This window comes from Mytilus californianus, unplaced genomic scaffold (genome assembly GCF_021869535.1).
Source record: "Mytilus californianus isolate M0D057914Y unplaced genomic scaffold, xbMytCali1.0.p SCAF_7, whole genome shotgun sequence".
Lineage (NCBI taxonomy): Eukaryota > Metazoa > Mollusca > Bivalvia > Mytilida > Mytilidae > Mytilus > Mytilus californianus.
In genome coordinates, this window is record NW_026262723.1 from 49,807,209 (window position 1) to 49,824,878 (window position 17,670).

General features: G+C 32.1%; 1 protein-coding gene across 2 annotated transcripts in view; it reads right to left on the reverse strand.

Annotated features, from left to right (window-relative positions):
- LOC127709737 (BTB/POZ domain-containing protein KCTD5-like) overlaps positions 1 to 17,670 on the reverse strand; it is a 134,747-nt gene that overhangs the window by 85,164 nt on the left and 31,913 nt on the right. For both annotated transcript variants that reach the window (XR_007985719.1, XM_052215410.1), the window contains exon 4: positions 17,131 to 17,226. Coding sequence is in view for 1 of the 2 variants with exons in the window: in XM_052215410.1 (XP_052071370.1) it covers positions 17,131 to 17,226 (96 nt within the window). In the remaining variant the exon portion in view is untranslated. The remainder of the gene's footprint in view (positions 1 to 17,130; positions 17,227 to 17,670) is intronic.

Below are 17,670 nucleotides of genomic sequence, written 5' to 3' on the forward strand. Positions count from 1 at the left end.
TTCCCTTTGTGATATGGAACCTTGTGATACAATGTCAGAGAGATCCATACACTTACACACAAGTTATTGTCTGGAAACTAGAAAAATGCTTGTTTTTTGCCCCTTTTTGGCCCCTAATTCCTAAAATTTGGAGGCAATTACCCCCAAAATCAATCCCAGCATTCCCTTTGTGATATGGAACCTTGTGGTACAATGTCAGAGAGAGATCCATACACTTACACACAAGTTATGTCTGGAAGTTACAAAAATGCTTATTTTTGGCCCCTTTTTGGCCCCTAATTCCTTAACTGTTGGTACCATAACCCCCAAAATCAATCCCTACCTTCCTTTTGTGGTATTGAACCTTATGGTAAAATTTCCTTGAGATCCATTCACTTAAACTAAAGTTAGAGTGCGAAAACTAATGTGTCTTCGGACAAGGACGACGACGACGCCAACGTCATACCAATATACGACCACAAAAATTTTTTTGCGGTCGTATAAAAATGTTTCATGAAATTCTGTTGTGTGGTTTCAGAGGAGTTGCGATGACAATTTGTTGCAGTAGTATAATGCAGCAAATAAGTTCAAAGGGACACAGATGATGCCCCCGCTTGCATATCATATAGTTATAAAGGGACATAACTGAAGATCGGTAAAAGTGACACTACCCAAATTTGAACTTGATCTGAGTTTTGTGGTAATAAGCATTGTGTGTAAGTCTCATAACATTTGGTTGAGGCTAACTTAAGTAGAGAACAGAAACTAAAAATTCAGCAATTTTTCTATTTGTAATGACGCATAACTCTAGAACGGTTGTGTATAAGTTTTACAACATTTGCAGGGGTTCAAATTAGCGGTGGTCCGAGGTCCGCGACCTTCCACTATTGCAATCGGACTTTCATTTTGGTTACTACCTACGCCCGACGGACCTTCGATTTGAAAGAAAAAAACTCTTTATTTCATCTTTATTATTCATGACAGCGATGATCATTTTTGTTCAACCGCTAGCTTTATACCGAAAATCGCCAACAAGTAATGTGTAAATCCGAGTAAAATCGTATCTGACTGACAAAAACAACATTGAAAAACAATGGATGCCATAAACCGGAAATGAAGACAATTACAATACCGGATCAGATTCCGGTGGCGTATAAGGGTAATTCCGGGTTTGCCGATCAAAGACAATAAAAAATCATAATTCCTGGCAGGTGACAAAATACATCACAATCCAATATAAAATGCTCCGCAGGGCGCAGCTTGATACGACCGCAGAGGTCGAACCCTGAACAGTTGGGGGAAGTATGGACACAACATTCAAGCTTGATACAGCTTTGGATTTGGATTGTGATTAAATATTTGACACAGCATAGGTTTCTAACACAGATTGAATGTGGTCTAAGAACTTAAAAATTTTAAATTGGACATTCACCTATTATGGTCCAATATCCAAAATCTAAATACATGGTTAGATTCAGCATATCAAAGAACCCCAAGAATTCAATTTTTGATGAAATCAAACAAAGTTTAATTTTGGACCCTTTTGACCTCAATGTGGACAAAGTTGATAACGGGGCCCAAAAATCAAAAATCTAAATACATGGTTAGATTCAGCATATCAAAGAACCCCATATATTCAATTTTTGTTGAAATCAAACAAAGTTTAATTTTGGACCCCGATTTGGACCAACTTGAAAACTGGGCCCATAATCAAAAATCTAAATACATGTTTAGATTCAGCATATCAAAGAACCCTAAGAATTCAATTTTTGTTAAAATCAAACTAAGTTTAATTTTGGACCCTTTGGACCTTAATGTAGACCAATTTGAAAACGGAACCAAAAATTAAGAATCTAAATACACGGTTAGATTCGGCATATCAAAGAACCCCAATAATTCAATTTTTGATGAAATCAAACAAAGTTTAATTTTGGACCCTTTTGACCTCAATGTGGACAAAGTTGATAACGGGGCCCAAAAATCAAAAATCTAAATACATGGTTAGATTCAGCATATCAAAGAACCCCATATATTCAATTTTTGTTGAAATCAAACAAAGTTTAATTTTGGACCCCGATTTGGACCAACTTGAAAACTGGGCCCATAATCAAAAATCTAAATACATATTTAGATTCAGCATATCAAAGAACCCTAAGAATTCAATTTTTGTTAAAATCAAACTAAGTTTAATTTTGGACCCTTTGGACCTTAATGTAGACCAATTTGAAAACGGAACCAAAATTTAAGAATCTAAATACACAGTTAGATTCGGCATATCAAAGAACCCCAATAATTCAATTTTTGATGAAATCAAACAAAGTTTAATTTTGGACCCTTTGGACCTCAATGTGGACCAATTTAAAAACGGGGCCCAAAATCCAAAAACTAAATACACGGTTAGATTCAGCATATTAAAGAACCCCATGAAATCAAGAATAAAACCCCATTGAAATTGGTCAAGAAATAAGCAATTTATAGGAAGTATCTTCTTTTGCACAATCCTGTGCTATTAAATATTTCTTGCTATTGCGCAATACTGTACAATTGACAATTTCTTGCTATTGCGCAATATTGTGCTATTGGATATTTCTTGCTATTGCGCAATACTGTGCAATTGAAGATTTCTTGCTATTGCGCAATACTGTGCAATTGAAGATTTCTTGCTATTGTGCAATACTGTGCAATTGAAAATTTCTTGCTATTGCACAATACTTATTATATAATAATTTACACATCCTGTTTGGTGTGTATCTCCTACCATATCATTATTATTTGATTTTAAATATAAATCAGAAATAACCAACTTAAAATGGAAAATTTTAAAAGAAACAAAAAAGGAAAAAAAGAAAAAAAAAGAAAAAAAAAAGAAATCCCCCCCCAAAATTTTTTGAACCCCCATTATGATTCATCACCCCCAAACTCAATCCCAGCCTTCCCTTTGTGGTATGGTACCTTGCAGTACAATTTCAGAGAGATCCATACACTTGAACACAAGTTATTGTCTGGAAACTAGAAAAAAATGTGTTTTTTGGCCCCTTTTTGGCCCCAAATTCCTAAACATTTAGGGCAATTACCCCCAAACTCAAACCCAGCTTTCCCTTTATGATATGGAACCTTGTAGTACAATTTCAGAAAGATCCATACACTTACACACAAGTTATTGTCATGAAACTAGAAAAATGCTTGTTTTTTGCCCCTTTTTTGGCCCCTAATTCCTAAAATTTTGAGGCAATTACCCCCAAAATCAATCCCAGCATTCCTTTAGTGATATGGAACCTTGTGGTACAATGTCAGAGAGATCCATACACTAACACACAAGTTATGTCTGGAAGTTACAAAAATGCTTATTTTTGGCCCCTTTTTGGCCCCTAATTCCTTTACTGTTATTACCATAACCCCCAAAATCAATCCCAACCTTCCTGTTGTGGTATTGAACCTTGTGGTAAAATTTCATAAAGATCCATTCACTTAAACTAAAGTTAGAGTGCGAAAACCAATGTGTCTTCGGACGACGCCGGACGACGACGACGACGACGCCAACGTCATACCAATATACGACCACAAAAATTTTTTTGCGGTCGTATAAAAATGTGACAATAATTTTCTTTTATCATTAATAAATGTTGATATTACATGTTGATATTTTTATAGTGTAATCATTTTACATGTACTATAATTCCAAAAGGTAATTTACTCTTAATTTTGAAGGGCCAGTATTAAAAAATCTGGAAGTTTCTTACTTTATTTTCACAGAGGAACTAATATAATAGTTCAACTAGATATGATACACTTAATCACTAAACAGCTTTGAATTTGAAATGTTACTTTAATTGTATACTCGGGTATGAATTGAACAATATAAAAAAAGAGCTACATATAGCCCTTTATATGATAGTAATAAAATGCTTCGCTGGGGCGCAGCTTGATACGACCGCAGAGGTCGAACCCTGAACAGTTGGGGCAAGTATGGACACAAAATTCAAGCTTGATACAGCTATGACTTTGGATTGTCATTAAATATTTGACACAGCATAGGTTTCTGATACAGGATGAATGTGGTGTAAGAACTGGAAAAAATTTAATTTACCTATTATTGTGGAATATCCATAAACTAAATTGTTTGTTAATTTCAATATATCAAAGAATATGTAGAATTCAATGTTTGATGTAATGTAATAAAGTTGAAATTTGGACCCTTTCTGTTCAATGTGGACCAACTTGGTAACATGTATAAATAATCAAAAATCTAAATACATGGGAGCCCATTTAAATACATCATAAAGGTATTAAAATAGAAAGGGACATCATAGTCACAGCTAAAAATAAACAAAAATCCTTAATCAGCAACATTTAAAGTAATATCTAAAAATAAAATTCCTTTGTAACCATAAAAGCCCATTTAAATACATCATAAAGATATTAAAATAGAAAATGACATCATAGTCATGGCTAAACATAGCAAAAAACCCTTAATCAGCATCATTTAACAGTAATATCTAAAAATGGAAATTACATCATAAAGGTATTAAAATCGAAAATGACATCATAGTCATGGCTAAAAATAAACAAAATCCTTAATCAGCATCAGCAACATTTTACAGTAATATCTAAAAATAAAATTCCTTTGTAACCATAAAAGCCCATTTAAATACATCATAACAGATATTAAAATAGAAAATGACATCATAGTCATGGCTAAACATAGCAAAAACCTTAATCAGCATCATTTAACAGTAATATCTAAAAATAAAAATTTCTTTGCAACCATAAAAGTAAAATAGAAATTTGACATCATAATCATAGCTAAAAATAAACAAAAATTTTTTTTATTGGCAAATTTTAAATGGAGTTTATTATACTAAAACAATAAATTTGCAACCATAAAACCCCATTTAAACACATCATAAAAGCATTAAATAATTCAACTACATCATAAGGCTATAAAAATAGAAAATGACTTCATAGTCAAGGCTAAAGGTAAACAAAAAACCTTCATCAGCAAAATTTTATATTGGCAAATTTCCAATGAAGTTTATTATACTAAAATTGTTGGCAAATTTCCAATGCATTTATTAACAATAAAGTTATTGGCAAATTTCCAATTTACATAATTTAAAAGCAGTGTAGGTGAGTTATTTAAATGAGTTTGAATTACCAACCTTACACTGCTTTTAAATAATGTTCTTTACTCAATTATTTGTCTATTAAAATGGAAACCCTTGTTTTTTAACCTTTTTCCCCTTATTCCTTAAACATTAGAGCCATAACCCCCCACCCCCCCAAAGCCAATTATTACTTTCCAATGTAACCTAAATTTCCAATATACATAATTTTAAATTTCAATTCCTCATGATATATAACCGTATCATTATTATTTTCTTTCATATATATAAATCTGAAACAACCATCTTTAAATGGAAAATTTTAAAGAAAAAAAAAAGGAACAAAAAAAAAATCCTACCCCCCACACATTTTTTCAACCCCCTTTTGATTCATCATCCCCCACCTCAATCACAACCTTCAATTTGTGGTATGGTACATTGCAATACAATTTCACAGAGATCCATACACTTCAACACAAGTTTTTGTTGCAAACTAAAAAAATTCCTTATTTTTGACCAATATTTGGCCCCTTATTCATAAACGTTTGAGCAATTAACCCCAAAACTCAATTCCTACTTTCTCTTCGTGATAAAAAATAACTAACTTAAAATGTAAATTTTAAACAAAAAAAAAAAGGAAAAAAAATAATTACCCCTTTTTTACCCCCCCCCCCCCTTCCCCCCAAACCAAGCTCAATAACAGCCTTGCCTTTGTGGTATGGTACCTTGTAATACAATTTTAGAGAGATCCATACACTTGAACACAAGTTATTGTCTAGAAACTAAAAAATGCTTATTTTAAACCCCTTTTTAGGCCCCTTATTACTTAACATTTTGGGCAATTACCACAAAACTCAATTCCAGCTTTCCCTTTGTGAAATGGAACCTTGTAGTAAATTTTCAGAAAGATCCATACACTTACACACAAGTTATTGTCATGAAACTAGAAAAATGTTTGTTTTTTGCCCCCTTTTGGCCCCTTATTCCTAAAATTTTGAGGCAATTAACCCCAAAATCAATCCCAGCATTGACCCTTTGTGATATGGAATCTTGTGGTACAATGTCAAAGAGATCCATACGCTAACACACAAGTTATGTCGGGAAGTTACAAAAATGCTTATTTTCGGCCCCTTTTTGGCCCCTAATTCCTTAACTGTTGGTACCATAACCCCCAAAATCAATCCCCACCTTCCTATTGTGGTATTGAACCTTATGGTAAAATTTCATAGAGATCCATTCACTTATACTAAAGTTAGAGTGCGAAAACCATTGTGTATTCGGACGACGACGACGACGCCAACGTCATACCAATATACGACCGCAAAATTTTTTTGCGGTCGTATAAAAACCAAACATTGTAGCGCCTTGAGTGAGCATGCACCTCTCTTCCAAATCTCACCACTTCTCCCTATCAGTTTCAAAAAGAAAGGCCACTTCTCCCTAAGATTCTGAAGTAATGTGATCCCTGAGATAATGATATAATTAGTAATTAGCTACCAATTGTTGAGACAACACACCCACCCACAGTGACACCCTCCCCTATACCAAAAAAAAGATTATTTGAATTCATAATATACAAGACAATTACATTTATTATTAAACATGTTATACAACAGTGACACTGACAATGAAACAAGCTAACCTAACACCAAAAGCACATTAATTTTGTATCTTACTGATTTATGAAATATTTCAAGTAAAAGTAGGACCTGGAATTTAGGTTGAGGACCTTTCAGTTTGGAGTGTCAAAGGTCCTGGACCTTCCTGTACCAAATGTTAATTTGAACCCCTGATTTGGTTGAGACAAACTAAAAAATTCAGCAATTTTTATGTTTATAATGGGACATAACTCTAGAATGGTAAAAGTGTTGCCACCTAATTTCGTACTTAATCTGTATTATGTAGTAATTAGCATTGTGTATAAGTTTCATAACATTTGGTTGAGGCAAACTCAAGTTAGAGAACTGAAACAAAAAAAATGTACTTGATCTTTACTGAGTTTTGTTGGAATGAATATTGTGTATAGGTTTCACAATGTTTGGCTGGGGAAAACTTCAGTAACAGAATGGAAACTAAAAAATTTTGCAATCTTTCTATTTATAAAGGGGCATAACTCAATAATGGTTAAAGTGACACTACCCAAATTCAACTTGATCTGTGTTTTATCAGTGGTAGTCAAAATTAAACATTGCATTGTATAAAGCATTGATTGTAGTTGATTCAACTATAATCATGGTCAAAGGAAGATAACTCCAATTTTAAAAATATATTATATAAACTTGATATTTAGAAGAAAATACAAATTTTGCAATTTTTCCTTTTATAAAGGGGCATAACTCTAGATCGGTTAAAGTGACACCACCAAAATTCAAACTTGATCTGTGTTTTGTGGTAATAAGCATTGTGTATAAGTTTCATAACATTTGGTTGAGGCAAACTCAAGTTAGAGAACGGAAACCAATTTCGGGACGTACGGACGGACGTACGTACGTACAGACGGACAAGGGTAAAACTTAATGCTCCCTCCGGTACGGCGGGGGCATAAAAATTGAAAAAAAGTTCAAAGGGGCATAACTCCTAGATAAAAAATTGAATCGTAATTTCCTGTCGATATGCACATCTGCATAGTATGTCCTTATTATCTGAAAAGGTTTCATGAAATTCTGTTGTGTGGTTTGAGAGGAGTTGCGATGACAAGAAACAGGACTGACGGACTGACGGACGGACGGACTGGTCAAAAACATTATACCCTCCGCAACTCATTGCGTGGGGTATAAATATAGTTGACCTATTGCTTCTAGTATACAAGAAACAGACCAAATCATGAAAACTTTATACTGATCAATGAACCATGAAAATGACGTCAAGGTCAGATAAACCCTGCCAGTTAAACATGTACCAGGGATGGGGTAATTGAAAATGTAATGGTAACTAAGTGTAATGCATTACAATTTTCCATGTAATTGAATGTAATGTGTAATTGAGCATGTTTTCAATTACATGTAATGGTAATTCAATTAATTACAATGAAAAAAGCATGTAATGCTAAATTACTTTTGAATTACATTTCAATTACATGTACTTTTATGGTGTTAATCATGTTAATGATAAGAAATTGAGTTAATATAAATATTATATATTTATTTGACATACAGAAATGTTTTCTAAATAGTCTTATAACTTAAAAAAAATGTGAGAATCATATATTGGTGTTGTTCAGTTTTTAAGAAAGATCTTTATCTAAATAGATTAATAACATGTATATATTCATATGATCAAAATACATGTATGTATTGTTAAACAAATGTGTTAATCTTTCTTAGACAGTTCATTTAGAATTTTAAATCATTGCACACAATCATTTTGTCAAATTAGTATACACAAAAGGATTATAGAAATAAAAATTATCAGCTGTAAAAACAAATGGCAATTAATCAGACTAAATGTGTAATAAAACAGCCTAGGGACAATGCCACTATTACATGTATTTTATCTAATTGCAAAATATTACTAATATTGAGACATTATACATTGTTTGTGCTAAAAAATTATTTTCAATCTAGTGACAAGCATACTTTTGAATAATCATGATAATTGTAAAGTAAAAAACATGGACAATTTTTTAATTTATTTATAATTTATTTATTTATATTATGTTTAATTAAATGGCTTCATTTCTGAGTTGTTAAAATACCCCTTAATGTATTGGCAAGTTAATAGGAACACATTCCCTCTTCTATCAACACATCTTATGATCTAGCAATACCTGCCACATCAGCTCCTGTCTGAACACTTTATTTCGACAGGAGCTGATGTGGCAGGTATTGCTAGATCATAAGATGTGTTGATAGAAGACATTAAAAATACTAATGATGATCAAATGCAATGCTAAAACTATGCTGTAAGCTTACATGAATATTTTACACATTCTATATATACATGATATATATTGTTTAAAAAAAGTTATGATGAAATGTAATGTGTAATTTAATTAATTACTTTAGTAAAGTAATTATAATTTAATTAATTACATTTCAAAAACTGTGTAATGTGTAATTAGTGTAATTGATCATTTTTGCAATGTAATGTGTAATTTAATTAATTACATTCCAATGTAATTGACCCCAAGTCTGACATGTACATCTTACAATCATTACATCGATCAAATATAGTTGACCTATTGGATATAGTATCTAAGAAACAAACTTAAACAGGAAAACTTAATATTGACCAATGAACCATGAAAATGAGGTCAAGGTCAGATGAACCCTGTCAGACAGATATAAGAAGATGTGGTATGAGTGCCAATGAGACAACTCTCATGTACATCTTACAATCATTTCATGGCTCAAATATAGTTGACCTACTGCATATATATAGTATCTAAGAAACAACCTAAAACAGGAAAACTTAACATTGACCAATAAACCATGAAAATGAGGTCAAGGTCATATGACACCTGCCAGACAGACATATTCACCTTACAATCATTCCATACACTAAATATAGTTGACCTATTGTTTATAGTTTAAAAAATGTGGATAGTGTCCACATGTGGACACAGATGATGCCCCCTCTTGCATATCATATAGTTATAAAGGGACATAACTGAAGATCGGTAAAAGTGACGATACCCAAATTTGAACTTGATCTGAGTTTTGTGGTAATAAGCATTGTATGTAAGTCTCATAACATTTGGTTGAGGCTAACTTAAGTAGAGAACAGAAACTAAAAATTCAGCAATTTTTCTATTTGTAAATACGCATGACTCTAGAACGGTTGTGTATAAGTTTTATAACATTTGGTCAGAGACATATATGTCTCTGATTTGGTTGAGACAAACTAAAGTTAGAGAACGGAAACGAAAAATTCAGCAATTTTTATGTTTATAAAGGGACATAACTCAAGAATGGTAAAAGTGTCGCCACCAAATTTCGTACTTTATCTGTATTATGTAGTAATAAGCATTGTGTATAAGTTTCATAACATTTGGTTGAGGCAAACTAAAGTTAGAAAACGGAAACAAAAAATTAAACTGAGTTTTGTGGTAAAAAGCATTATATATATATTTCATTACATTAATTTAAGACAAACTCAAGTTAGAGAACGGAAAAGAAAAATTCAGCAATTTTTTTCATTTGTAAATGAGCATAACAGTAACAGTAATCAAAGTGCTTGTAAGCACTATATGGTAAATATTGCTTTAATGTATCAGTAGGAAGTAAAATTGAATATTGCATTGTATAAAGCCTTGGTTGTAGTTGATTCAACTACCATTATGCACAAAGAACGATAACTCCAATTTTCAAAGAAGACTTTAAAATATTTTAAGAAATGAAGGGTAAAAATTGCTTTAATTTATCAGTGGAAGGTAAAATTAAACATTGCATTGTATAAAGCATTGATTGTAGTTGATTCAACTATAATAATGAACAAAGAAAGATAACTCCAATTTTAAAATACTTGATATTTAAAAAAAAAAATGAAAAATTCAGCAATTTTTCTATTTTTATAGGGCATAACTCTAGAACATTAAAAGTGAGGGCACCAAAATTCAAACTTGGTCTGTATGTTGTGGTAATAAGCATTGTGTATAAGATTCATAACATTTGGTTGAGGCAAACTTAAGTTAAAGAACAGAAACTAAAAATTTAGCAATTCTTCCATTTGTAAAGGGCATAACTCTAGAACGGTAAAAGTGACGCCACCAAAATTCAAACTTGATCTGTATTAAGTGGTAATAAGCATTGTGTACAAGTTTCATAACATTTGGTTGAGTCAAACTAAAGTTAGAGAACGGAAACCAACTTTGGGATGTACAGACGGACAAGGGTAAAACTTAATGCCACCTCTGCTACAGCGGGGGCATAAAAAAAACAGACCAAAACACAATAAAATGCTTCGCTGGGCGCAGCTTGATACGACCGCAGAGGTCGAACCCTGAACAGTTGGGGCAAGTATGGACACAACATTCAAGCTTGATACAGCTCTGAATTTGGATTGTGATTAAATATTTGACACAGCATAGGTTTCTGACACAGAAAGAATGTGGTCTAAGAACTTGAATTTTTTAATTTACCTATTATGGTCCAATGTCCAAAATCAAAATACATGGTTAGATTCAGCATATCAAAGAACCCCATATATTCAATTTTTGTTGAAATCAAACAAAGTTTAATTTTGGACCCCAACTTGGACAAACTTGAAAACTGGGCCCATAATCAAAAATCTAAACACATGTTTAGATTCAGCATATCAAAGAACCCCAAGAATTCAATTTTTGTTAAAATCAAACTAAGTTTAATTTTGGACCCTTTGAACCTTAATGTAGACCAATTTAAAAAAAACGGGACCCAAAATTAAAAATCTAAATACACGGTTAGATTTGGAATATCAAAGAACCCCAATAATTCAATTTTTGATGAAATCAAACAAAGTTTAATTTTGGACCCTTTTGACCTCAATATGAACCAATTTGATAGTGGGGCCTAGAAATAAAAAATCTAAATACATGGTTAGATTCAGCATATCAAAGAACCCCATATATTCAATTTTTGTTGAAATCAAACAAAGTTTAATTTTGGACCCCAACTTGGACAAACTTGAAAACTGGGCCCATAATCAAAAATCTAAACACATGTTTAGATTCAGCATATCAAAGAACCCAAAGAATTCAATTTTTGTTAAAATTAAACTAAGTTTTATTTTGGACCCTTTGGACCTTAATGTAGACCAATTTAAAAAAACAGGACCCAAAATTAAAAATCTAAATACACGGTTAGATTTGGCATATCAAAGAACCCCAATAATTCAATTTTTGATGAAATCAAACGAAGTTTAATTTTGGACCCTTTTGACCTCAATATGAACCAATTTGATAGCGGGGTCCACAAATAAAAAATCTAAATACATGGTTAGATTCAGCATATCAAAGAACCCCATATATTCAATTTTTGTTGAAATCAAACAAAGTTTAATTTTGGACCCCAATTTGGACCAACTTGAAAACTGGGCCAAAAATCAAAAATCTAAATACAGGTTTAGATTCAGCATATAAAAAAACCCCATACATTCAATTTTTGTTAAAATCAAACAAAGTTTAATTTTGGACCCTTTGGACCTTAATGTAGACCAATTTGAAACTGGACCCAAAATTAAAAATCTAAATACACGGTTAGATTCGGCATAACAAATAAATAAATGTGGTCAAAGATTTTACAAATCTAATGCGCCATACTGTACAATTAAAGATTACTTCTTGAAATTTTTCAATATTTGAAATTTGAAAAAAAAATAATATTTGAAGAATAATTCTTTTTAATTTCTGAAATCTGAAATGAGAAAAAATTGACCACCCACAATTCCTTTTTACACCCCCCCCCCCCCCCCCCTTTTTTCCCCCAAAAAATTCTTTCCCTCAAGATATGGTCATAATCTCAATTCAAATTTCCAATAGAGTTTGCAACCATAATTACCCATTTAAATTTACCATAGTGCTAACTTAATCTATTTTATAATAGAATTTAAAATATAGTGTCAAATCTTTCATATGGATTTTTTTGTAAAAAAAAAAGATGCAACATTTGCAGATATTTTTACTGGTCTTCCTTTATAAATATGCATTTCTTTAAACATAATTTAAAAGCAGTGTAAGGGAAGTAACCAAAACGTTGTATTTGGATTACCTCCCTTACACTGTTTTAAATTCTTTTAATTGTTCATTAACCATTACCTTATACATAATTTAAAAGCAGTGTAAGGGAGATAATTTCAATGATGTATTTGATTTATCTCCCTTACACTGCTTTAAATTTGTCCATTAACCAGGACAACCTTGTTTTTCCCCCTTTTTTGCCCCTAATTCCTAAACGGTTTGAGCCATAACCCCCCAAAGCAAATCCTAACCATCCCTTTGTGGTATGGAAACTTGTAGTATAATTTCAGAGAGATCCATACACCGTTCCACAGTTATTGTCTGGAAACTAGAAAATGCTTATTTTTGGCCCCTTTTTGGCCCCTAATTCCTTAACTGTTGGTACCATAACCCCCAAAATCAATCCCCACCTTCCTTTTGTGGTATTGAACCTTATGGTAAAATTTCAAAGAGATCCATTCACTTAAACTAAAGTTAGAGTGCGAAAACCAATGTGTCTTCAGACAACAACGCCGGACGACAACGACGACGACGACGCCAACGTCATACCAATATACGACCGCAAAAATTTTTTGCGGCGTATAAAAACTTAACTTTAACCACTGAACCATGAAAATGAGGTCAAGGTCAGATGACACCTGCCAGTTGGACATGTTCACCTTACAATCATTCCATATACCTAATATAGTAGACCTATTGCTTATAGTATCTGAGATATGGACTTGACCACGAAAACTTAACCTTGTTCACTGATCAATGAAATGAGGTCGAGGTATAAGGACCTTTCAAGGTACGCATATACCAAATATAGTTATCCTATTACTCATAATAAGAGAGAAATTAACATTACAAAAAATCTTTACTTTTTTTTCAAGTAGTCACTGAACCATGAAAATGAGGTCAAGGACAATGGACATATGACAGACGGAAACTTCATAACATAAGGCATCTATATACAAAGTATGAAGTATCCAGGTCTTCTACCTTTTGAAATATTAAGCTTTTAAAGAAGTTAGTTGACGCCACCGCTGGATCACTATCCCTATGTCGAGCTTTCTGCGTCAGAAGTCGCAGGCTCGACAAAAAATCAATTGTCTTAATACTATTGCAAGATGAAAGAGTCTTAGATTGTATGTACTCTAAAAGATCTTTGGAATTTGTTAGTATCCACATCTGATTCACGCCACCTCTAGAATATGTAGTTTCACAATAACTTTGAAGCCCAGCTTTGATTGCTGATAAAATTGATGTTAATAATTTAGAAAGAGGTTTCATGGAGCACTTGGAAGACCCAGCAGTATAATGTTGTTTGTAAGGACACTTATGTAGTTTAGGTATCCAATACAGTGATGGAAGATCCAGTTCTTCATCTTTGGTTGAAATTCCAAAGGAACCTAGAACAGACCTATGATTATCCAGGATTTCCTCTTTGGTAAGTGTCTTGAGGGTATATGTTGAGTTTCCAAGTGAATTGTCAATACCTAATTCATTTATCAAGCAGTTTATGTAATGTAATTTACACAAAAAAACGATGTTGTTTGGGGCTTAATCTGCTGGGACAACAACATAATTGTCATGGAGGTAGGACAAGTGTTTTGCAACATTTGGGTCTTTAAAGATTGATATAGCATGAGTATTCATAGACCCATTCAGTTTCTTAATTCTGATTTGCAGGCCTGGGGTAATGGTAATTTGTAATTGTAATGCATTGTAATATTACATTTTTTTTATGTAATGCAAAGTAATTTGTAATGCACATTTTCTGCATTACATTTACATGTAATGTAATGATTACTTTAGTTAAAAATTCGTAAGGGTTCCGTGGAACCCAGTGTCTCGCCTACTTTTGCTGTTAATCGCAGGCTCAACAAAAATGAGGAAAAAAATTAATAAAAATATTCCTCTCTATACTATTTTTTGATTGTAAGTAGCTTCTGTCCAAGTTTGGTAAAAATCAAGGATAGTTTATGAATCTAATAAATGTTTTAAAAACTTAAACTGCAGACTGTATGTAATGTTAACTGGAAGAAAAACTAAGTCCATTTATAAGTAAAATACGGAAAAAATGGAACAAAATTTTAACAAAATTTCCTTCTAGATACTAGCTTTTAATCATAAACAAGCTTCTGTCCAAGTTTGGTACAAATCCAGGATAGTTTAGGAAAGTTGTTAAAATTTTAAAAACGTTAACCACAGAGTGAATGTAATGTTAACTGGCAGAAAAACTAAGTCCATTCATAAGTAAAATAAAGAAAAAATGGAATTTTTTTTTTACAAAATTTACTTCTGGATACTATCTTATGATCATAAACAAGCTTCTGTCCAAGTTTGGTAGAAATCTAGGATAGTTTAAGAAAGTTATTAAAATTTCAAAAACTCTAACCACAGAGTGAATGTAATGTTTCCTGGCAGAAAAACTAAGTCCATTTATAAGTAAAATACAGAAAAAATGAAATTTTTTTTTTACAAAATTTACTTCTGGATACTATCTTATGATCATAAACAAGCTTCTTTCCAAGTTTGGTAGAAATCCAGGATAGTTTAAGAAAGTTATTAAAATTTCAAAAACTTAAACCACAGAGTGAATGTAATGTTTCCTGGCAGAAAAACTAAGTCCATTTATAAGTAAAATATGGAAAAAACATAATTTTTTTTTTACAAAATTTACTTTTGAATATTATCTTATGATCATAAACAAGCTTCTGTCCAAGTTTGGTAGAAATCCAGGATAGTTTAGTTATTAAAATTTCAAAAACTTTAACCACAGAGTGAATATTTGTGGACGCCGCCGCCGCCGCCGCCGCCGCCGCCGCCGCCGCCGCCGCCAACGGAATGTAGGATCGCTATGTCTCGCTTTTTCGACAAAAGTCGAAGGCTCGACAAAAATCAATGTAATGCCTCCATTACTGTACATTACTTTTCATTACAAATTGGTAAAATACATAAAATTGAAGAATATAGTAAAATAAAAAGAAATTATTAACAAAAAAAAAGAAAGTATTGAATAAAATTATTGTCACAGTTAATTACTGTATTAAATCATTATAGATAGTTCACCCTTAAAAAATCTTCTAAAAAATAATTATTAAACAAAACTATATAGATGAATGGAAAAAATATGAAGATGAAATTTTCATAATTCTATACACACCTTACATGCATTTCAATGAAAGATTGAATATGTCAATCAACATTTTTACACCAAACTGTGGTTGTTATTTCACCTAATTAATATCAAATGTTTTTATTGCAATCAAATCTTCTCAACTTATGTTTGTCCTCACAGAGCCCTTAAGCATTTAACAAGATAATCCTTTAATGGCACATTTATTATATCCCTTTGAAATCCCTTTATGATGTCTTAATGATTAAGTGATCAATGTTAGAAACAAAATTATATGATAATTTTTTTTTTATATGTATTTGAAGTCTATGTCACTAACACTGTATATATATGTACATATACCCAGGTAATATTTATCAATTTCTTATAAAAATCTGTTTTTTAAATGTTTTTAGTTTTTATATTGAAAAAGTAATGTGTAATGTAATGCATTACACAGGCAAAGTAATTGTAATGTAATGCATTACATGTGAGAAAAAATGTAATTGTGATGGAAGAATCACAAAGTAATTTGCAATGTAATGGCCCCAGGCCTGCTGATTTGTATCAACGACCTTACAGCCTTAATCCATTCAGAAAGAGTATCTACATCTTCTTTCTCTTAATGCGTTTAAGAAATGCTTTACCACAATTAAATATCAGCATTTCAACAAAAATCATGATGACAAACTATTGTCTCAGGGGGAAATTTTTATTTACAGTGGAAAAGGTCCAAAAACAATTATTAACATGGAAATTTGTGCACGTCGATAAGTGGAAACTGTGTATGCATATTCTTGACAGCTCTCTCTTGATTTATAATTTACACTGACACATTTATAATCGAGGTTGTAAATGTGTTGATGTATTGCCAATTATCAGTCGAGTAACACCTGTGATCAGTTGTTGATTTTTGTCACTTCGCGTTTTCAATAGAAATAATAAAATTTCACAGTGATGATTTTGTTCATGTAGCAGGCCTAGGGTTGACCAAAGAATGGCAGTCAAAATTAATGCATAGCATGACCACTACTTTTAAATAGCCTAGGGTAAACATTGTACTTTAGTTCAAATCAGAATCTAGTTATGTACGCTTCAGTAATGAGTGCCAGAAGCGAAACAAAATACTTCAATTTGTTTGCATAAAAGAGTTTTTTCTTTGTTTCCAGTCACCCAGTAGAGTGAGCCCTGAGTTTTCAAAATTAGCTGAAAGGAAATTAACAATGAAATGGTAAGTCCAAACCATACAGCTAGATCAAGACAACCCATAGGAGATTGTTAAGATTACTTACCTGTTCAAATTTCCATCCATCTGACATGGCAGACACAATCTGTGTTAATTCTTCTTCTGAACATTGAAGTACTCTATATACACTTTTTGTAAAATTCTACAAAAGGCACAAAATTTGTACTGGGAGAAAAATAGTATCAACTTCTAGAACCTTGTCCTATCTGACATTAGAAATTCTGTTATGTTAGATATTCATTCTTGCTGTTTAAAAATTCAACTATATTACAGGCCTGTTAAAATTATATGGGACTCAGATACTGACATTTAAACTATAGGCTCTCAAGAGCCTGTGTCGCTTACCTAGGTCTATGTGCATCCTCAATAATGGTCACCCTCCAACATTAATTGTAGACTAGAATATAACTATGACTCAAATCTCCTGTTTATTGAACTGATATTGATGACCATTTTTTCTGTTTTCAGGTTCTTTCTATCTTTTATAGTTTTTGACCAAAACACAAAAATGGTAAAAAAAATTGTCATTTAAGGGCAATAAATCCTATAAGAAGACAACTGACAATTTCATCTATGCTGTCCTATT